The sequence below is a fragment of the Mus musculus genome, chromosome 13, assembly GCF_000001635.26.
Source record: "Mus musculus strain C57BL/6J chromosome 13, GRCm38.p6 C57BL/6J".
Taxonomy (NCBI): Eukaryota; Metazoa; Chordata; class Mammalia; order Rodentia; family Muridae; genus Mus; species Mus musculus.
Window position 1 is genome coordinate 81,443,694 of NC_000079.6, and position 23,824 is coordinate 81,467,517.

Below are 23,824 nucleotides of genomic sequence, written 5' to 3' on the forward strand. Positions count from 1 at the left end.
TAGGAAAAATTGAAACATGAAATTTATATTTAACTAATGAATATATGTTGTAATATATAAACAAACTTTGAGTATTCTCAGAATTCATGCACTATTCTAGGGGAAGGCCCTGAACGGGGGCCTTTACAGGGGTGATGGTGAGACTGACCACCTCAGCCAAGAGCAGCTGCCAATGCCTCCTGATGTCAATCAATCCGGCTCCAGGGAAGGACGGGCCTCAGAATGACGAAGTCTGATTCGTCATTGACAACATGCTACACCAGTTTGCTTAACTACCATTCAAATTGTTCTCCGGTTTGAAACTGCTACTGGGCAAGGATCTATCTCATTTACCGACAAAGAAGACAGTACAGCCTTCAGGATACCAAGGAGAGCTGCCCCCACTCCTATTCTTCGTGGGTGCAGAAACGGGATAGGCAATTCTTGCCACCCCATCCTACGACTGCTCTCTCTGTCATGAACTGTGGGATGGCATATCGCCATCAATGCTCTGGCTTTGCTGGGTGAATCCACATAACAGGACCATGTTCTCTCAGCAGGGAAGTAGGGAGAGGAATAAAGTTTAGACAATGATGAAAACCGTAGTCATTCAGTCCTGGCCTGAGGTCTCCCCTTTCCTTCTCCTTCCTCCCCTTCCTTCCCTCATCTTTACCTTCCCTGGAGGTCCACTCTTGTAATGGCAAGAACGAATTCCTCAGGGCCTTCAGGAAGGTTGTCATCAAGGATGTCAATGTACAGACTTTTCATCTTCTCTCTGGCTTCAAAGAGCAGCTCCCCAGAAGCAGGAACAAAGTCCCAGCCTGCCTCAGCCGTCCTGCTACCTGTCTCATACAAGACTCGTGCACGTCCAAAGGAGCCGCCTGAGCGGACCACTGTGACATTAACCTAGGAGAAAATTGCTTACCTGTTCAATTTGCATCTTTAACCCACTGCACAAATCATGTCTAATTATCCTATTTACTAGGATTATGTGGGAAATAAATTCTCTAAAATTATAGTAATCACATTATAACAATACAAGGAAAAATTAATCTATTGAGGGGGGAGGAAGTTTTAGAAAAGGAACAACAACAAAATCCAAACAAATAAACCACATTTTAAGGACCGCTCCCCACACTAGCAACAGCAGATGGAGCTTCAGCAGTCCACACCATACCCTCTGTGCTGCTTCGGAAACGTGAAGCTGCTCATGTGAAAATGAGAACCGGCCATAGGGAGCGTCACTGGCCACCATGGTGATGCGGGCGCTGACACTGGCTTCATGCAGCATCCTACCCTCACTGATTTCAGTGAGCTGAAACTCATAGTGACACTTCTCCTCTGGGATGTCATCATTCAAAGCCTGGAGAAGGTTTAAAAAAAAAAGCCATTTTGTCCTATCCATAGAAACAGCCATAGATACTGTAAACTCCCTCCAATTACACACACACACACATGCACACACACATGCACACTTATACCCACATATGTGCACATACACACACACACAAGGGATAACAGAAGGCAGCTGCACTGGTACCTGAATAACTACTGTGGCAGCAGTCTGTCCATCCAGCATCGTCAGTTGTCCTGATGTCTCCACAAACTCCCCCCTGGAAGGAGGCAATATCTTCCAGTTCACTGTGATCTCCCCTGAAACCCCTGGGCCACGAACAAGGCTACAAAAGTACATGGACATGTATTCAGTATATTTTTAATTAATCATCTTTTTCTAATAATTTACTGTGCCTTTAAGCCAATTTTCACTTATTTCAAGGATATTACGACTTTAAATAGCCTTACCCATCAATTGTAAATCAAGCAGAAATCTTAGAATTCCAAGATAATCGTGTTAGAATTCCTAAGCTAAAAGTGAACACTAAGCCTGAATGTTTAAAGGACTAAAAATAAAGATTCACAGATTCTTTTTAACATTTACATACAATATGAGTAGCATAACAGATCCTCTAAAGAACAGAGATACTATGCTCCACACATAGACTGACTCGAGGAAAAGGAGGACTGGAAAATCCAGGGGGCCTCTGAGCAGACTACAGGCCTCTGCGCAGACTACAGACCTCTCAAGTCAAACGCAGCTGCATCATTGGTGGCTGCTGCTCCATTTGCCATTAGAAAATGTGGAGAGACAAACTTGCCCACAATCCTATGAATTTACTCATGTGGTAGGATCTGATTTGAGAATCCACAGAATCAAGTTCGTAGAGAAAGTAACTCCTTGTGTGTGACATGACAGAATGGAACTGTCTTTTTTACACTCATGGACCTTGCAGCCCATCCCTGTAACTCATCCCTGAGTGAAAAGGGCTACGTGTGATCAGACTTCAAGACAGCTTAGGAGACTGCTTTTACTTTCTACCTTAAATCTGTTCTATTCTCCACACAATGCTTACCAATAGATACATTGATAATGCATACTAATGCATGCTTAAGAGTGATGCTGTAGACCGTTGGGTCTCAACCTTCCTAATGCTGCGAACATTTAATACAGTTCCTCATGCTATTGGTGACCCCCAACAATAACAGTATTTGGTTGCTCTTTCATAGCTGTCATTTTCCTATTGTTATGAATCTAAATGTCAATATCTATGTGCAGGATATCTGACATGCATCCCCCAAGTTTGGTCACGACCCAGAGGTTGAGAACTGCCGCTCTAGGCTACGTAAATAAAATCACAGAATCCTCACTCGATGATGGCAGTGCCATTGTATGTGGCTGAGGGTTCCCCAATAATGATGTGTCTGGATGATGAAGCAATTCCAACTTCTGATATGCTCTTATCTCCTCGGATGATGACTGATGCGCTACCTGCATTGAAGATAAGATAGCCCATGTTGAGGCAAACATGTAGATGCACACAAACCACTAAACAATTAAAGGCAGATGACAATAATCACTGGCAGGTATTGGTTTCCGCCTTTCACCAGGAGGAGATCAGCCCTGGTGCCTTTCCAGCCCTTCCTGCAATCACACTTGCAGAAGAGGGCAGGAAAAGCCTGGCCAAACCCCATTCTCACTGCCTGGTAAGCAAGCTATCCTCTATCACATACATGAAGTGATTCACCATATCTTTGTTGGCTGGGTGGGTTTTTCAGTAGCCTCAGGAGCAAAAGCAAGAATTATTGAGAGCATTTTTCCCTTCCTTCTCTCATTCTCTCTCTTTCTCTCTCTCTTTCTCTCTCTCTCTTTCTCTCTCTCTCTTTTCCTGTCTTCCTCCCTTCCTCTCTTTCTTTTTCTTTCTTTGTTTCTTTGTTTCTTTCTTTCTTTTTACTTTCTTTTTCTTTCATTTTTTGTTATCTTATAACTTTATTTTTGACCAATGATCATTTAGGTTATCTATGTCAATATTTGTGATTATTACTTAAATTTATTGGCAATCATGTAATATTCTATTCAATACATGAAATGACTTGATGTTTGATTTGCTTCCAGTGTGGATCAATCTGATAGATAGTCTAGAAACTTCTGTCAGCTCTTCTGGGGAAATAGGTGCAATGCTTTTTTTCTTCCAATAATTTATTTATCGATTCACTTTATATCCAGACTGCAGCCCCACTGCCCCCCAGCTCCCCTCACATAGCTCTGCCCCCTTCCCCCTTCTCTTCTCTGAAAAGGGGGAAGACACTCCCCTGGGTACCAAGCCACTTCAGTCCTAGAGCCTTGCTTAGCATGGAGTTTCCATGTTATAAAAGGATGGTGTCACAATAAGCAAATTTATAATTTTAAATATTTCTCATCCTTTTTGTTGTTATTATTATTATTCATAGCACAATGAAATCATTTAATGCCTGTCTTCCTTTGAATATATAAAAATTTGGATACTTGTATGAAATATTAAAAGACAAGTGATTAATTTTAGATAAAATCATGTAGACTTAGACAATACAAATCACACTTCATGTGTTAAATTTTAAAATTATGCAACATATGTTTGCTAAAAACATATAAAAATTATAATCAATCAAGCATCACTACCAGCATTTCAAGGTAATAATTATAAATTCATATAAGAACATAATATTAGATTATATTGAGCATGGAGCATGAAGACCAATTTTGTAACACAGCAAATATCTGTGCAATTAAGATTTCTTGGGCTGCCAGGAGGTGGTGGCACATGCCTTTAATCCCAGCACTTGGGAGGCAGAGGCAGGTGGATTTCAGGTGGCCAGCCTGGTCTACAGAGTGAGTTTCAGAACAGCCAGGGCTACACAGAGAAACCCTGTCTCAAAAAACCAAAAAAAAAAAAAAAAAAAAAAAATTCTTGGGCTTGGAGAGATGGTCTAGAAGTTAAGAGTGCTTCTAGCTCTTACAGATGACCACGTTTCTGTGCCAGTATTCTCAACCAGCAGCTCATAAATGCTGTAAACTCCAGTTCAAGAGGATCCAATGCCCTCTTTCGGCTTCCATGGGCACCTTTGCTCATGTCTGTACACCAACACACACACAAGCACATGCACACATACTCATTTGCATACATTCACATAAACTAAATTAACTGGTTTAAAAATAATTCTTGGGTCTGAAAGACGGCTCAGAACTTGAGAGCATGGGTATTCTTACAGAGCACCAGAGTTCCGTTCACAACTCCTGTGTAGGGCAGCTCCTAACTCAGGTAAGGGCAGTCCCAGTAAGAGCGAACTCCGTTGCCCTACGGAGTCACCCTCACTCACGTGCACAGATCCACAGTAGCGCATATACACAAAAGTTAACTAAATTTTTCAATTAATTTTAATTAAAAATTAATTATTTTTATTTTAATGCAGTGAAGAATTTTTCTGCTTACTGCTGTTTGATCACTTAGTGCTCATGTTTTATTTTATAAGCATGAGTACAGTGAAGAGCTTTATTTTAAAACATAGCCAACAGCATATGATCTTTGACCTGTGACCATATAAATCATATAGATTATATCATAAAGATATCATTTTAATAAATTCATTTATTGTTTTATAATACAATAGTTATAATTTATTGTATTGTATTATCATTTTAATTTTAAAGACTTCCTAGACTGTAGAGTAAAAATGTACATCTACACTGAAGCACACTTTTAAAAGTTATAAAACTTAGCATTGCCTATCTTTGCAACTACTTCTCTTTGGAAATCCATAGCTTCAAAACCTCTGTAAATTTTTCTTACCTTTCACTGGAGATATTTCTACCTCATCAGCAGCTGTCAGCTCAATAATGAAGCGCCTGTCTTCCCCCACCATGCCGTCCTTAAGTGTGTGCAATATAACAGACTTCTGGGATTCAGTCTGCATTAAACAAGCAAAAAAAAAATTTTTTTCGAGATGAACAAAAGTCAACGTCTAAATGTTTTCATTAGAAAAGTGAGACATTTGTGCCCGTGCTTCTTAAGATGCCATCTTATCACCTACAATTCTGAATTACATCCAGGAAGAACTGCAATAAAAATTAGCTCGGAATTCCATTTTACTTTCTTGAGGGGGAAAGTGAAAAATAAACAAAACAAAACAACAACAAACACCAAAAACCACAACTGTTAAATGCATTGAGAATTTTCCATCATTGAAAATTCAAACTTGTAGAGCCAATTGTCCACATCCCAAATTGTCAAGGAGTGGAGCTGATGCTCACAGGACACAGCAGCCTGCATGCGAGGGAGAGAGCATTTCACAGCGGCAGTCTGCGGCCCTTAGGATGTGTGCAGCACACCGCCACTGGGAAAGCTCCCAGCATCCTTCATCAGTGCCAGGTTGGTGTCCCCTTCCTAGTTGGCGATACTGTCTCAGAACAGCCATGGGACTGACCCATGAGAGAATGGAGTCTCTACCCAGAAGCCTGCTGCTCTGTTACAACTTTTAATGTTCGTTGATTCGTAACTTTAATGTTTTATTTTACTGATTTCATGCACATCTTGCTTGATTCTTAACTGAATTTATTACTGAATACTTTACACTTTTCCAATACTAATTTTTATCTTTAATGCTAAGTCACAAAATGTTACTTTATGTGTCAATAAATGTTTTCTTGTACCCCCAAATGCAGCTTGCATTCACCACACATTTGTAGCCCTATGTGCTGGAGAGCACACAGCCCTTGAGGTTTTTATATTCTTTTTGTCCCTTTTGTCTCTCCATCTCAGCTGCACTTTTCCGGCCTGTCCCTTTTGTCTGTCACCGTGCACACTGCTTCTGGTGTTCCCTGTGGCGTACATGCTGCATTGCCCTCCATGAGTTCAATTCATCCTTTGATTGTTATAGACATTCCACTGTTTGTATTTACAATTTTATGTTCATTTAACTGGCTACTTACTATGTTAATAAATGCTGCCACGAAAATTCTTATATTTATCCTCATTTTTGTGTGAAGACGTTTCTCTGAGTTTGCCCTGTTGATTTGCCATCCCTAGACAGTAAGTTGGACTGTTCTCTAAAACTTATTTACAACCTTAAATCAACTTCTGGCGTGTTTTTGGTTGTTTCTAAATACATGAGTATTATAGCAAATCTAGAGTTGTTCTAACATGTTCTTGTGTTAATAACAACCATATCCCAAGCCTGAGTACAGCTTATCGGACACACAAAGCTTCTGCGGCCTCACATCACAGCCAATTCCTACAATACACTGGGGGTTGCTTTAGACAGTGAAGTCACAAATACAGACATGAGGAAAACTGATTTTAAACAGACTATTTTAAAAGGACATTTGTTAACATTATGAGGTAAAACAAGTTAGCTTTCTTGTCTTTCCTCAGCAGGGAATGTATAAAATATAAAAGCTGAATGTCCCGTCATTCCCCTTGCTGTCAGGTAGGAAAACATTAGGCATCTTGCCAGAGGGGTACAAATACAGCTCAGTGGGTAGGTACACTGGGAAATGCACTGGAGCTCAGACCCACTGAATCATAATAATCTACTATATTCTGTATGCTTGCATGGCCCTCGAACTTACAGAGTCTTCAGTCCTCAATAGAACGAAGTCACTGAGAGCAGGGGAAGGAGGTCATTCCAAGTCAATAGCTGTGTAATGGTGGTTATAAATGATAACAATGAATGCCGGGCACAAAGAAGTAATGAGGACGGTTTGTGTGGTGAGCTTAGAAAAATTCTCCTAGAGATTCAAATTATACTTAAGTACAAAGTTTCTAAACAACTCTTCTCCTAACCCCTCGAGAAATCCTCCATAAATTAATCAAGAATTTCCAAAGATATTTGATCGTGAAAAAGTTTGCCTTAAATTTCTCATTATTCGTATTCTACACAAAAACTGTATGGAGCAGCAACTTGGGAATAACCTCTGTAGGTGACTTCAGAGAGACAGGAATATAAGCTGTTTGTTTGCTTTGGAGGTTCAAAGTTATTAAACTTTAAGCACACAATGTAGGAAAGATGAATGTCACTACGCTGAGGTGGTAAGCTGCTATTTTCATGGACCCTTTGTAAATATCACCTATTTTATTAAGTACTTGAAAAGTGTCAGCAAATTAGCCTGCTCACAAATACAATTTGTTCATCCCTCACACCTTGCCTTGGTTAAACACTGTTGTTCTCATTTGTACTTTGGAAACCAAATATTATCAGCATTAACAAATTTACCTAGATCCACATGGTATGAAACAGTAGGAAGACGATTTCAAGCCTCAGTACAGGTAAAATCTGTCCAAGGTTACTTCCAATATTACAAGAAAACAAAAAGAAAAACCCACACAATTGAAGCTGATAAAATTAATGCAAATGCAGGTGACCTAAGCAATCTGTCGTAGTGCAGAATACATGACAGAATTGAAGAGAAGAGAGCACTGAGCAAATGGCGTAGGCTGCGGGACAGATAAGAAATCTCAGAACTACCAAAACCATGGTGGTACAGAGAAACCAGGGGGGTGTGCAGGTGCCAGCAGAAGGCTGTGAAAAGGGATGTGTTCACCCACGTTTCTGAGGCAAGAGATTTGTTTAACATGGAAAGTAAATGTTTGGTTTAAACCACAGTATGGAACAGATTGCGGAGCACAAATTGCATGTGTGGAGGAGAAGGTACGTAATGTTTTGGAAGGATCAAAAGAAGCTCTCAATAGCGGTTCTCATAGGAGGCGTGGGGAGAAGGTCCTTGTTTATCATCCTTCTGTACTGTTGAATTTTATACCCAGAGCACATGCTTGTTCTGGTTGTTTTGCTAGACTAAAACATAAACACGGAGAGACTTCTGAGCTAAACTAACGCTGGGCTGACTGAGGGAGATGTGCCTCCTTCAAACATATGTGTATGTAGGCACTATAGGGGCACAGGCACTACAAAGAGACTGGAGCGCTCTGGATGAGTGTACCCCAGAAGTTAGGGACCTCCCAGGAGAATATCAGGTAAAGCTTCCGGCAAGAAGTCATGTATTCCTAGAAGCTGTCACATAATTTTTAAAATATACACAGACTAGAGAGATGGTTCAGCGATTAAGAGCACCAGCTGCTCTTCCAGAGGTCCTGAGTTCTATCCCCAGCAACCACACGGTGGCTCACAATGGGGTCTGATGCCCTCTGATGGCACTCAGGTGTACATGCAGATAGAGTACTCATACATAAAATAAATAAATCTTTTTAAAAATATATATATATATGTTCCTTGTAAAATGCAGCTCACATTACAAGAGAACAGCTCTATATAATATACACAACTTTATATGAATGACAATCTTAAGGATGTGATTGCAGAGATGACCCTCACCCCCATGACTGCGTATTGTGAGGTTGAGGCAAAGAACTTATGCAAAAGGGCAAGAGTTCACAAGAGCAGCATAATCCACAGGTAAACATGGCGTCCGTGCAGCAGAGGAAACCGGGTTGTCTTCTCAGACTGAATGGGAGTAGAGAAGAAAATGTCCCTGCCAGCCCGAAAATCCAATCTACATCCTCAGCATACTTCCTTTCTTCTCTATTTTCCCCAAGGGCTGTTTTCCTTCTAATAACATACCCTAACAAACATTCCTAAGAAGTTTTCAGCTAAGGGAACAGCATGAGAGGGAAGGAGGACTCTTGGGAGCGAGACGATGCTAGGCATGCAAGGGCCACAGGAATGGGCAGAAAGCAAAGGAGACAAATGGTAAGCAGAAACTTAGCACCAATAGACCAGCAGAAGGAAGAGGAGGGATATGCAGAGCAAGCTCTCCTTCAGCCTCTCCCTAACCCACATCTCTGTAGTGGCTGCCTGAGGCATTATCTCAATCACACTACCGAAGCATCAATGTCTTTAAAAATCTAAGTCTGGGTCGCCATCTGGGTTCCCGGACTCCGCGAGACCTAGGAAATTAGTCTGAACAGGTTAGAGGGTGCGCCAGAGAACCGGACAGCTTCTGGGACTGCGGAAGCACAGAGCCGCTGAGGCAGTACCCTTTGCAGGCTGCAGACAGCCGGCCACCATCCGGACCAGAGGACAGGTGTCCGCCTGGCTCGGGAAGCGGCCTCAGCCTCAGGAGCAGCGGTCGCCATCTTGGTTCCAGGACTCCCTGGAACTTAGGAATTTAGTCTGCACAGGCGAGAGTCTGCACCACAGAAGCTGACAGCTTCTGGGAACTGCCAAAGCAACACGGCTTCTGAGAGAGGCCCTGTTTTGGGCCTTCTTCTTCGACCAGGAGGAGGTCCAAAAACAAGATATCTGCGCACCTTCCCTGTAAGAGAGCTTGCCAGCAGAGAGTGCTCTGAGCACTGAAACTCAGAGGAGAGAAGCTGTCTCCCAGGTCTGCTGAGAGACGGTAACAGAATCACCAGAAGAACAATCTCTAAACAGAGTCAACTATAACTACTAACTCCAGAGATTACCAGATGGCGAAAGGTAAACGTAGGAATCCTACTAATAGGAACCAAGACCACTCACCATCATCAGAACCCAGCACTCCCATTTCGCCCAGTCCAGGGCACCCCAACACACCCGAAAACCTAGACCTAGATTTAAAAGCATATCTCATGATGATGGTAGAGGACATCAAGAAGGACTTTAATAAATCACTTAAAGAAATACAGGAGAACACTGCTAAAGAGTTACAAGTCCTTAAAGAAAAACAGAAAAACACAATCAAACAGGTAGAAGTCCTTACAGAAAAAGAGGAAAAAACATACAAACAGGCGATGGAAATGAACAAAACCATACTAGACCTAAAAAGGGAAGTAGAAACAATAAAGAAAACTCAGAGTGAGGCAACACTGGAGATAGAAACCCTAGGAAAGAAATCTGGAACCATAGATTTGAGCATCAGCAACAGAATACAAGAGATGGAAGAGAGAATCTCAGGTGCAGAAGATTCCATAGAGAACATCAGCACAACAATCAAAGAAAATGGAAAATGCAAAAAGATCCTAACTCAAAATATCCAGGAAATCCAGGACACAATGAGAAGACCAAACCTACGGATAATAGGAGTGGATGAGAATGAAGATTTTTCAACTCAAAGGACCAGCAAACATCTTCAACAAAATTATTGAAGAAAACTTCCCAAATATAAAGAAAGAGATACCTATGAACATACAAGAAGCCTACAGAACTCCAAATAGACTGGACCAGAAAAGAAATTCCTCCCGACACATAATAATCAGAACAACAAATGCACTAAATAAAGATAGAATACTAAAAGCAGTAAGGGAAAAAGGTCAAGTAACATACAAAGGCAAGCCTATCAGAATTACACCAGATTTTTCACCAGAGACTATGAAAGCCAGAAGAGCCTGGACAGATGTTATACAGACACTAAGAGAACACAAATTCCAGCCCAGGCTACTATACCCAGCCAAACTCTCAATTACCATAGATGGAGAAACCAAAGTATTCCACGACAAAACCAAATTCACACATTATCTCTCCACGAATCCAGCCCTTCAAAGGTTAATAACAGAAAAAAACCAATACAAGAACGGGAACAATGCCCTAGACAAAACAAGAAGGTAATCCCTCAACAAACCTAAAAGAAGACAGCCACAAGAACAGAATGCCAACTTTAACAACAAAAATAACAGGAAGCAACAATTACTTTTCCTTAATATCTCTTAACATCAATGGTCTCAACTCCCCAATAAAAAGACATAGACTAACAAACTGGCTACACAAACAAGACACAACATTTTGCGGTTTACAGGAGACACATCTCAGAGAAAAAGATAGACACTACCTCAGAATAAAAGGCTGGAAAACAATTTTCCAAGCAAATGGTATGAAGAAACAAGCTGGAGTAGCCATCCTAATATCTGATAAGATTGACTTCCAACCCAAAGTCATCAAAAAAGACAAGGAGGGGCACTTCGTTCTCATCAAAGGTAAAATCCTCCAAGAGGAACTCTCAATTCTGAATATCTATGCTCCAAATACAAGGGCAGCCACATTCATTAAAGAAACTTTAGTAAAGCTCAAAGCACACATTGCACCTCACACAATAATAGTGGGAGACTTCAACACACCACTTTCACCAATGGACAGATCATGGAAACAGAAACTAAACAGGGACACACTGAAACTAACAGAAGTGATGAAACAAATGGATCTGACAGATATCTACAAAACATTTTATCCTAAAACAAAAGGATATACCTTCTTCTCAGCACCTCATGGTACCTTCTCCAAAATTGACCACATAATAGGTCACAAAACAGGCCTCAACAGATTCAAAAATATTGAAATTGTCCCATGTATCCTATCAGATCACCATGCACTAAGGCTGATCTTCAATAACAAAAAAATAACAGAAAGCCAACACTCACGTGGAAACTGAACAACACTCTTCTCAATGATACCTTGGTCAAGGAAGGAATAAAGAAAGAAATTAAAGACTTTTTAGAGTTTAATGAAAATGAAGCCACAACGTACCCAAACCTATGGGACACAATGAAAGCATTTCTAAGAGGGAAACTCATAGCTCTGAGTGCCTCCATGAAGAAACGGGAGAGAGCACATACTAGCAGCTTGACAACACATCTAAAAGCTCTAGAAAAAAGGAAGCAAATTCACCCAAGAGGAGTAGAAGGCAGGAAATAATCAAACTCAGGGGTGAAATCAACCAAGTGGAAACAAGAAGAACTATTCAAAGAATTAACCAAACGAGGAGTTGGTTCTTTGAGAAAATCAACAAGATAGATAAACCCTTAGCTAGACTCACTAGAGGGCACAGAGACAAAATCCTAATTAACAAAATCAGAACTGAAAAGGGAGACATAACAACAGATCCTGAAGAAATCCAAAACACCATCAGATCCTTCTACAAAAGGCTATACTCAACCAAACTGGAAAACCTGGACGAAATGGACAAATTTCTGGACAGATACCAGGTACCAAAGTTGAATCAGGATCAAGTTGACCTTCTAAACAGTCCCATATCCCCTAAAGAAATAGAAGCAGTTATAAATAGTCTCCCAGCCAAAAAAAGCCCAGGACCAGACGGGTTTAGTGCAGAGTTCTATCAGACCTTCAAAGAAGATCTAATTCCAGTTCTGCACAAACTTTTTCACAAGATAGAAGTAGAAAGTACTCTACCCAACTCATTTTATGAAGCCACTATTACTCTGATACCTAAACCACAGAAAGATCCAACAAAGATAGAGAACTTCAGACCAATTTCTCTTATGAATATCGATGCAAAAATCCTCAATAAAATTCTCGCTAACCAAATCCAAGAACACATTAAAGCAATCATCCATCCTGACCAAGTAGGTTTTATTCCAGGGATGCAGGGATGGTTTAATATACGAAAATCCATCAATGTAATCCACTATATAAACAAACTCAAAGACAAAAACCACATGATCATCTCGTTAGATGCAGAAAAAGCATTTGACAAGATCCAACACCCATTCATGATAAAAGTTCTGGAAAGATCAGGAATTCAAGGCCCATACCTAAACATGATAAAAGCAATCTACAGCAAACCAGGAGCCAACATCAAAGTAAATGGAGAGAAGCTGGAAGCAATCCCACTAAAATCAGGGACTAGACAAGGCTGCCCACTTTCTCCCTACCTTTTCAACATAGTACTTGAAGTATTAGCCAGAGTAATTCGACAACAAAAGGAGATCAAGGGGATACAAATTGGAAAGGAGGAAGTCAAAATATCACTTTTTGCAGATGATATGATAGTATATATAAGTGACCCTAAAAATTCCACCAGAGAACTCCTAAACCTGATAAACAGCTTCGGTGAAGTAGCTGGATATAAAATTAACTCAAACAAGTCAATGGCCTTTCTCTACACAAAGAATAAACAGGCTGAGAAAGAAATTAGGGAAACAACACCCTTCTCAATAGTCACAAAAAATACAAAATATCTTGGAGTGACTCTAACTAAGGAAGTGAAAGATCTGTATGATAAAAACTTCAAGTCTCTGAAGAAAGAAATTAAAGAAGATCTCAGAAGATGGAAAGATCTCCCATGCTCATGGATTGGCAGGATCAACATTGTAAAAATGGCTATCTTGCCAAAAGCAATCTACAGATTCAATGCAATCCCCATCAAAATTCCAACTCAATTCTTCAACGAATTAGAAGGAGCAATTTGCAAATTCATCTGGAATAACAAAAAACCTAGGATAGCAAAAACTCTTCTCAAGGATAAAAGAACCTCTGGTGGAATCACCATGCCTGACCTAAAGCTTTACTACAGAGCAATTGTTGTAAAAACTGCATGGTACTGGTATAGAGACAGACAAGTAGACCAATGGAACAGAATTGAAGACCCAGAAATGAACCCAGACACCTATGGTCACTTGATCTTCGACAAGGGAGCTAAAACCATCCAGTGGAAGAAAGACAGCATTTTCAACAATTGGTGCTGGCACAACTGCTTGTTATCATGTAGAAGAATGCGAATCGATCCATACTTATCTCCTTGTACTAAGGTCAAATCTAAATGGATCAAAGAACTTCACATAAAACCAGAAACACTGAAACTTATAGAGGAGAAAGTGGGGAAAAGCCTTGAAGATATGGGCACAGGGGAAAAATTCCTGAACAGAACAGCAATGGCTTGTGCTGTAAGATCGAGAATTGACAAATGGGACCTAATGAAACTCCAAAGTTTCTGCAAGGCAAAAGACACCGTCAATAAGACAAAGAGACCACCAACAGATTGGGAAAGGATCTTTACCTATCCTAAATCAGATAGGGGACTAATATCCAACATATATAAAGAACTCAAGAAGGTGGACTTCAGAAAATCAAATAACCCCATTAAAAAATGGGGCTCAGAACTGAACAAAGAATTCTCACCTGAGGAATACCGAATGGCAGAGAAGCACCTGAAAAAATGTTCAACATCCTTAATCATCAGGGAAATGCAAATCAAAACAACCCTGAGATTCCACCTCACACCAGTCAGAATGTCTAAGATCAAAAATTCAGGTGACAGCAGATGCCGGCGAGGATGTGGAGAAAGAGGAACACTCCTCCATTGTTGGTGGGATTGCAGGCTTGTACAACCACTCTGGAAATCTGTCTGGCAGTTCCTCAGAAAATTGGACATAGTACTACCGGAGGATCCAGCAATACCTCTCCTGGGCATATATCCAGAAGATGCCCCAACTGGTAAGAAGGACACATGCTCCACTATGTTCATAGCAGCCTTATTTATAATAGCCAGAAGCTGGAAAGAACCCAGATGCCCCTCAACAGAGGAATGGATACAGAAAATGTGGTACATCTACACAATGGAGTACTACTCAGCTATTAAAAAGAATGAATTTATGAAATTCCTAGCCAAATGGATGGACCTGGAGGGCATCATCCTGAGTGAGGTAACACATTCACAAAGGAACTCACACAATATGTACTCACTGATAAGTGGATATTAGCCCAAAACCTAGGATACCCAAGATATAAGATACAATTTCCTAAACACATGAAACTCAAGAAAAATGAAGACTGAAGTGTGGACACTATGCCCCTCCTTAGAAGTGGGAACTAAACACCCATGGAAGGAGTTACAGAGACAAAGTTTGGAGCTGAGGTGAAAGGATGGACCATGTAGAGACTGCCTTATCCAGGGATCCACCCCATAATCAGCATCCAAATGCTGACACCATTGTATACACTAGCAAGATTTTATCGAAAGGACCCAGATGTAGCTGTCTCTTGTGAGACTATGCCGGGGCCTAGCAAACACAGAAGTGGATGCCCACAGTCAGCTAATGGATGGATCACAGGGCTCCCAATGGAAGAGCTAGAGAAAGTACCCAAGGAGCTAAAGGGATCTGCAACCCTATAGGTGGATCAACATTATGAACTAACCAGTACCCCGGAGCTCTTGACTCTAGCTGCATATGTATCAAAAGATGGCCTAGTCGGCCATCACTGGAAAGAGAGGCCCATTGGACACCACAAACTTTATATGCCCCAGAACAGGGGAACGCCAGGGCCAAAAAGGGGGAGTGGGCGGGTAGGGGAGTGGGGGTGGGTGGGTATGGGGGACTTTTGGTATAGCATTGGAAAAGTAAATGAGCTAAATACCTAATAAAAAATGGAAAGAAAAAAAAATCTAAGTCTGTAAGTCTGATGTTTTCTTTGAGAGTATGAGATTATGACTCACTATTAACATGTGGACTGGATGTCTGTAGAGTTGACATTGTCTTGGAGATGCTATCCATGGTTTGAATCACTGTAGAAGTTCTACACAGTTAGGGTGGTAAAAGACCAATTTCAAAAGAAAATAGACCATCAGACTCAGTGATAACATATAAGGAATGGCTGCAGAAAGGCTGGCTTTGGGGATGACACTGGGATGTGTGGTTAGTCTGGCCGACTCAACCTTCAATCAGGACAGGAATGTGACAGAAAGGCACTTTGGACTGTGACAGAGGCAGGGTCTGAAGTATGCAATCTGATCCCTACTTCCCTCTCCCTCCTGCTTTTCCCCCTTGTCTCCTCTCATTCTCTCTCAATGTACATGGATTTTAAAAAATACAAATATTGAGCACGAGCATGTGAAATCATAAGCAATACCTCAAGGCTCGGTGAAAAAAAAAACAAGATAAATGTTAAAGGAGTTCAGAGGCAACTATACCTCATCAAAATATAGTGTTCCATTCAAAGGACTGAGGTCATCTTTGGCCTTCTCTTCAATAGCCCAGTGAAGTCGGACAGCTCCTTTTCCTCCTGGGGACCGGACGACTGTCAGTGTCACATATGAATCAGGGTCATCAGACAAAAGCGGTCCATCAACCATTACCTGTAAGAAATAAAATTCAATAAGGTGAACACATTAAAATATGGGAGACAGTACAGGGGAATGCCAGGGTCAAGAAGCAGGAATGGATGGGTAGGGAAGCAGGGTGGGGAGAGAGTATAGGGAACTTTCGGGATAGCATTTGAAATTTGAAATGTATATAAAGAAAATATCTAATAAAAAAAGAAAAGAAAAATATGGGAGAAATAATCTTACTGGGTTGTGATCATTGTAGTTTTGATTTGAGATTCTATTCACAACTTGTTATCGTGTGACCACTAAAAGGTTCTCTCAAACCTGTTGCTTTTCTTCCCTACACATTAGGCCAGTTGGTGTTTCAAATTTCTCTTGAATATTTCCTCTTCTGAGAGTCATTTGTGTGTGTGAAAGCAGGTGCATGTGTAACACTATGTATGAATGGTCATCTGAGGACAACCTTGCGCACTGGTCCTTGGCCTTTCACCTTGTCTGAGACATGGTCTCTTCTTTGGCCACTGCATACACTAGGCTAGTCAACCAACAAAGTTTCATGGATTCTCCTGTATCCACCTCCCAGCCTCCCACCTCTCAATAGGGAATGAATTGCATAAGAATGCATACCACCCTCCCACCTCATCCCCCATGGCTCATATATTAGTATGCCTAGATCCTAGTTGGTAGACTGTTTGGGGAAAGGATCAGTAAGTGTGGTCTTGCCAGAGGAGATTATGTCACTATACAAAAAACATGGGCTTTGAGGTTTCAAAAGCCCATGCCCCATACCCAGTCTCTCTCTCTCTCCCTCTCTCTCTCTCTCTCTAGCTCCTTTCTCTGTGCCTCTCCCTTTCTCTCACTCTTTCCTACATGTGCATTTGACATAACCTCTCAGCTCCTGCTTCAGCACCATGCCAGCGAGCCTGCTACTGTACTACCCACCATGATGGCCATAGACTCATCCTCTGAAATTACAAAGTTTCCTTTGTTATGGTGTCTCTTAACTAAGAGAACATAAGAGAACTGGGATTACAAATGAGCCCACTATAGATTTGACTCTTATGTAAGTTCTTAGGATTTGAATTCAGATCCTCCCATTGACTTCACTCCCCAGCCACCTTTCCCCTTATCATAGGAGACTCACAACATTAATTTACTAAGAATAGCATTTCTTCTGCTTAAATGTTATGAAAAGATCTGTTATGGTGGAATTATACATATTCACTATGAACAGAAAAGTCCAATGGAACCTCTAATACTCAGATTTGAAATGTAAATGAATGTTTTCCATTTTGAAGACAAAAATATAACACAATTTGTTTTGTGGTTTTTGGTTTTGTTTTGTTTTGTTTTGGTCCACTAGATTTTATGTTAGAATCAGGTTCAGAGATTTGGAGCTAACTGGTATTCATTAAGCATTTATTGTGTTACTTCTAGAATGTAGTTCATTTTATTTAAACCCCAGAAAACATCCAAGAAATCCAGGACATAATGAGAAGACCAATCCCAAGGATAATAAGTATAGAAGACACTGAAGATTCCCAACTTAAAGGGCCAGGAAATATCTTCAACAAAATTGTAGAATAAAATTTCCCTAACCTACAGAAAGAGATACCAATGAACATACAAGAAGCCTATAGAACTCCAAACAGACTGGACCAGAAAAGAAATTGTTCCCATTACATAATAACCCAAAACACCAAATGCACTAAACAAAGAAAGAATATTAAAAACAGTAAAGGGAAAAGGTCAAGTAACATATAAAGGCAGACCTATCCGAATTACAGCAGACTTCTCACCAGAGACTATGGAAGCCAGAAGATCCTAGGCAGATCTTCTAGCAGACCCTAAGAGAACACAAGTGCCAGCGCAGGCTACTATACCCAGCAAAACTCTCAATTGCCATAGACGGAGAAAACAAGATATTCCATGACAAAACCAAATTTACACAATATCTTTCCACAAATCCAGCCCTACAAAGGATAATAGATGAAAAACACCAACACAAAGAGGAGAACTATACCCTAGAAGAAGCAAGAATGTAATCTTTCAACAAACCCACACAAATATAATTCCACAAAAATAACAGGAAGTAACAATTACTTTTCTTAAATATCTCTTAATATGAAAATTAATATTACCAATATATCCTGATTGATTGAAATTCAAAAATATGAGGAATTAGAAATTTTTGGCTGTCATCCAGTGGTTTCTGGAATTTGATAATTGGCGAAATAGGTCCAATATTGTACAATCCATATACACTTTCTGCTTGTTTGTATGTGACAGTGTCTTGCTGTGTGCCACACAATGGTCTTCAAATCATGCTTCTCCTATCTCAGCCTCTCCATTAGTAGGATTGTTTATTTGATGTTTTTACACTATACTATGATTTTCAGAACAGCTTACATATTTCAAAATTATTTATACAGCCAAAAGAAACGTAGACAATTAATTTGGGAAATGGTTTGTAAAAGAACAAAAAAAAAAGTGAGACTGAATGCTTTTCTTGATATTTATAATTACTGTATCAATTTTGAAGAAGAGGACTTCTTTTATAAGTTACTCCTTTTCTGAGATGAATGCTTTTTAAAATCATCACAGCCAACAAACCCGAAACTTACCCTCACCTGACGTCTGTGCCACCCTCCAAGCAGAACCATTGTTCATTGAAACAGTTGATGAATGACTTCATGGTTAGACCATCTTAATACACACACCATTTCTTAAATGAACATAACCTGTTCCCTGGGGGCTGAGAATAATGACGGTCACTCAAGTCAAACAGCTTTGACCATAGTAGGAAATCTGTATCCAAACTCGGGCCTGCAATTCATTCCTTGGCACAGCAGAATTGTCAACTCTCAACTTAGCTACTATGGAGATAAAATCCTTTGGTGATGTGAGGGACACTGAAGTATAGCCTTATTACAATGAACTCCAATGTCTAAAAACTTGTTCATATTTTGGGTTTGTACCACAGTAGAAGCCAAGATTTTAAATTCTACTAAAAACAAAACTAACAAACAACAAAAAGACTTTATCTACTTATTCTCATTTAAAAAAACTAATAGTGATATTTTATTTTAAAATACCATACAGTTAATATATTTGGAGTTATTAAAAATTTTTACTGTGAAAAATTTATGTATTTTCAGTATTGCTATAGACAAGCATCTACATAAGACTGTTCAATTGATTGTTGTTTTATATCAAACAACTTTTATAATACTCATTTTTATTGTTACAATATTTTATAAATTTTAAAGAATATAATAAAATTAAAAAAAGGAAAGGTGTGGCAGGTATTGAATGGGGGGTCTCTGGGAGGAGTTAGGGTACAAATGGAAAAGAAGGTCATTTACTTAAAATACATTTTTAAATGTTTGCAAATTCAGATAAATTGAAATAACATATCTTTTCTCATCACAATGAAATAAAACTTGAATCAATTAAAAAAAGATAACCATTCAAAAATTACTAATTATATTTGATACCATATGCTAGGAAGAAAAATTTTTAAACAACAACATTTGCACCCATTTGCTCGATGCAATGGCTTTTGTTCACTTTCCACAGAGGAGCAAAGGGATTTGTTTGCACCCTTCACAGTAAACAGCTTTTGGGCTTGCTCTTCATCTCTAAGCACCTCTCCTCAGACCTTTCCCCTCAGATCTGCACATTCCTTCCCTTGTCAGAATTTCTACTTAGAGGACAAGGTGCACTTCCTATAGCAAACTCTGTCTCTCTAAACGCAGCGGTATTCCAAGGTCTCTTGAATCAGGTGAAGTCTTGCCGACCCATTCTTTACAAGACATAAAATTTTGTCTCTTCCTATGTTCTTCAGATGTATTCAGCTCCCTGGGTACTTTCTCTAGCTCCTTCATTGGGGATCCTGTGCTCCTACCAATGGAAGGCTGTGAGCATCCACTTCTTTATTTGTCAGGCACTGGCAGAACCTCTTAGGAGACAGTCATATCAGGCTTCTGTCAGCAAAATCTTGTTGGCATCTGCCATAGTGTCTGGGTTTGGTGGTTGTTTATGGGATGGATTCCCAGGGGTAGACACCGGATGGTCATTCCTTCAGTCTCTGCTCTGAACTATGTCTCTGTAACTCCTTCCATGGGTATATTGTTCCCTCTTCTAAGAAGGATCAAAGTATCCACACTTTGGTCTCCCTTCTTCTTGAGTTTCAAGTGTTTTACAAATTATATCTTGGGTATTCTGAGTTTCTGGTCTAATATTCACTTTTTTAGTGAGTGCATATCATGTGTGTTCTTTTGTGATTGGGTTATCTCACTCAGGATGATATCCTCCAGATACATCCATTTGTCTAAGAACTTCATAAATTCATTGTTTTTAATAGCTGTGTAGTACTCCACTGTGTAAATGTACCACATTTTCTGTATCCATTCCTCTGTTGAGGGACATCTGAGTTCTTTCCAGCTTCTGGCTATTATAAATAAGGGTGCTATGAACATGGTAGAGCAGGTGTCCTTATTGCATGTTGGAGCGTCTTCTGGGTATATGCCCAGGAGTGGTGTTGCTGGATCTTCAGGTAGTACAATGTCTAGTTTTCTGAGGTACCTCAAAACTGATTTCCAGAGTGGTTATACCAGCTTGCAAAACCACTAGCAATGGAGGAGTGTTCCTCTTTCTCCACATCCTCGCCAGCATCTGTTGTCATCTGAGTTTTTTTTATTTTATCCATTCTGACTGGTGTGAGGTGGAATGTCAGGGTTGCTTTGGTTTGCATTTCCCTGATGATTAAGGATGTTGAACATTTTTTCAGGTGCTTCTCAGCCATTTGGTATTCCTCAGTTGAGAATTCTTTGTGTAGCTCTGTACCCCATTTTTAATGGGGTTATTTGATTTTCTGGAGTCCACCTTCTTGAGTTCTTTGTATATATTGGATATTAGTCCCTACCGGATTTGGGATTGGTAAAAATATTTTTCTAATCTGTTGGTTGCCATTTTGTCTTATTGACAGTGTCTTTTGCCTTACAGAAGCTTTGCAATTTTATGAGGTCCCATTTGTCGATTCTTGATATTCTAGAACAAGCCATTGCTGTTCTGTTCAGGAATTTTGCCCCAGTACCCATATCTTCGAGACTCTTCCCCACTTTCTCCTCTATAAGTTTCAGTGTCTCTGGTTTTATGTGGAGTTCCTCGATCCAGTTAGACTTGAGCTTTGTACAAGGAGATAAGAATGGGTCAATTCGCATTCTTCTACATGCTAACCACCAGTTGTCCCAGCACCACTTGTTGAAGATGCTGTCTTTTTTCCACTTGATGCTTTTAGCTCTTTTGTCAAAGATCAAGTGACCATAGGTATGTGGGTTCATTTCTGGGTCTTCAATTCTATTCCATTGATCTACCTGTCTGTTGCTGTACCAGTACCATGCAGTTTTTATCACAATTTCTAGGCTGTATTTAAAGTTTCAAGTATCTGAAAAAATGGAGATCTCGTAGACAAGCTGTAAAGCTCTAGATTTACAGCCACAGAAAAGTAAGGATGGGGTGTTAGAGCAGCGGGCTTATTGCTAAAGATTACCTGTGGCAAATGACAGATTGCATGATTAATAAGATAGTGAATTGGGACAGACTGAACCAGAAGAATTTTTCAGTAAATATGAATTATCTAAGGATCTTTAGCTCAAATTGGAGTTGTCTTTAAGAGATAAATTTAGAAAAATTATATATCATCACACACAATAATTGTTATGATAGAGATTTTCCTACTTTTATATTTAAGAGCATGTTCATGTAGAAACTGTCACCAAACAAAGCTACATAAACATTGCATGCTTGCAAATGGTTTAGCTTTGTATCTCCGCTCAAGAGATAAATCTGTAATAAGTGGCTTCTCTCTTTCAGATCCTAGAAGAAAACAGCTAATGAACAGCAGAAGGAGAAAGATAAGGAAATCTGTCAGTGTTAGGGACAGAGAATATAACCCAATATTTTGTTCAATATAATTCAAGGTAAAACTCCAGTACAATGGATGAGTAGCAATAATTCTCACAACTGAACCTATCCTAACATGCAATCTGAGACCTGTGGTAAAGGCTCTCTCCACAAAGGCAGAATCCTGGCAGTAAAACAGGCAGAAAATAGAAGACAGGTGGGAGGGCACCTTGGTCTACCATAAGCAGTAAGGATGAGAGATCACCTGCTGTGACCAGCTCTCCTGTATCTAATTGTGTGCAGCCGCTGCAGGAATATTTCCTAAGGCAACAGCCTACTCAAAGACCATTCCTGAAGAGAGACTCATTAAGTGGAGGGTAACGAGAAGCTTCAAAGCTACATGAAAAATTGGGAAAAAGAAGTCCCCTGATATTTTTAACTTACAGTTTTCTTTTCGAATCCAAATATTCCAAAGGGCGAGTCATTCGGTGCTATGACAACATTCACCGAAACATCATCACCTAGTCGGCCGCCACCAGTCACACTCACTAGGGAGATGGTGAACGTTTCCAAGAGCTCAAACTCAGAATCATCAATTATAGTTACAAGTATTGGTGCGATGACCTATGAAACACAAGGTGAGGAGAGGAGAGTAGTCAGAGGGTAAACAGAAAGAGCAGGGAAAGACACAGTGTAATAGTCATGTTTCCTCATACATGTTTTCATTAATTTTCATGAGTGACACAAAACACAGCAGAAAAGAAAAAAGCAAGTTTTTGCATATTATGTCCATAATACATTTAAGATCATGTAAATATCGTGTTATTCAACATTAGGAACTGAAAATCTATTATTTTCAAGGTTAATTGCAAATTTAATAAGTAATTCTTTTCCTAGTGATGAAAACAGTAATGAAGTTTTAAATGAAAATTTCTAAATGACATGCAGTTTCTAACAACCAGACAAGCATAAAACCCAGTGTGCCCAATATTAATACTAGATGACAATAGAGAATGGGACCACAGAGCAAGCAGTGTGGGCCAGAGAGACAGCTCAGGGGTAGAGAGCACACAATGCTATTGGAAGGAAGCCAATGTGGTTTCCAGCACCAAGTCAGGTGGTTCACAATCCCCTGTAATTGCTCGATTCTGGCTTTCTCGAGAACCTGCCCACACATCTACCAACCCACACACAGCCATACATATGATTAAAAGAAAAGCAAATCTTTGAAAAACATTAACACTGACATCTTTAATCAAGCCTGCAAGGAGAAAGGAATGAGAAAAATGAGCTGTTAAAAGATATTTTTAGTCGGGCGTGGTGGCACATGCCTTTAATCCCAGCACTTGGGAGGCAGAAGCAGGCGTTTTTCTGAGTTCGAAGCCAGCCTGGTCTACAAAGTGAGTTCCAGGCAGCCAGGGCCATACAGAGAAACCCTGTCTCGAAAAACCAAAAAAAAAAAAAAAAAAAAAAAAACAACAACAACAAAAAAAAAAAACATATTTTTATTGATAATTACATGACATTATGACTATTGATCTGACTCATCAGGATCTATGTGAAACATTTTAATAACTATAAAATAACTATAAAATAAAATTGGGCCTAGCCTGTGATTTCACGTGTGGTCATAAAAATACTTTGGCAGGGGGCTGGTGAGATGGCACAGTGGGTAAGAGCACCCGACTGCTCTTCTGAAGGTCTGGAGTTCAAATCCCAGCAACCACATGGTGGCTCACAACCATCTGTAACAAGATCTGACACCCTTTTCTGGAGTGTCTGAAGACAGCTACAGTGTAC

The 23,824-nt window shown here is 39.9% G+C and overlaps 1 protein-coding gene across 12 annotated transcripts in view; it reads right to left on the bottom strand.

Moving 5' to 3' along the window:
- Positions 1-23,824, bottom strand: part of Adgrv1 (adhesion G protein-coupled receptor V1) — a 538,324-nt gene that overhangs the window by 348,626 nt on the left and 165,874 nt on the right. For all 12 annotated transcript variants that reach the window (XR_001780748.2, XM_017315364.1, XM_017315363.1 and 9 more), the window contains 7 exons: positions 22,469-22,648; positions 15,983-16,147; positions 5,142-5,259; positions 2,686-2,806; positions 1,520-1,658; positions 1,157-1,342; positions 653-885 (listed from right to left, as the gene is read on the bottom strand). Coding sequence is in view for 11 of the 12 variants with exons in the window: in XM_017315364.1 (XP_017170853.1) it covers positions 653-885; positions 1,157-1,342; positions 1,520-1,658; positions 2,686-2,806; positions 5,142-5,259; positions 15,983-16,147; positions 22,469-22,648 (1,142 nt within the window). In the remaining variant the exon portion in view is untranslated. The remainder of the gene's footprint in view (positions 1-652; positions 886-1,156; positions 1,343-1,519; positions 1,659-2,685; positions 2,807-5,141; positions 5,260-15,982; positions 16,148-22,468; positions 22,649-23,824) is intronic.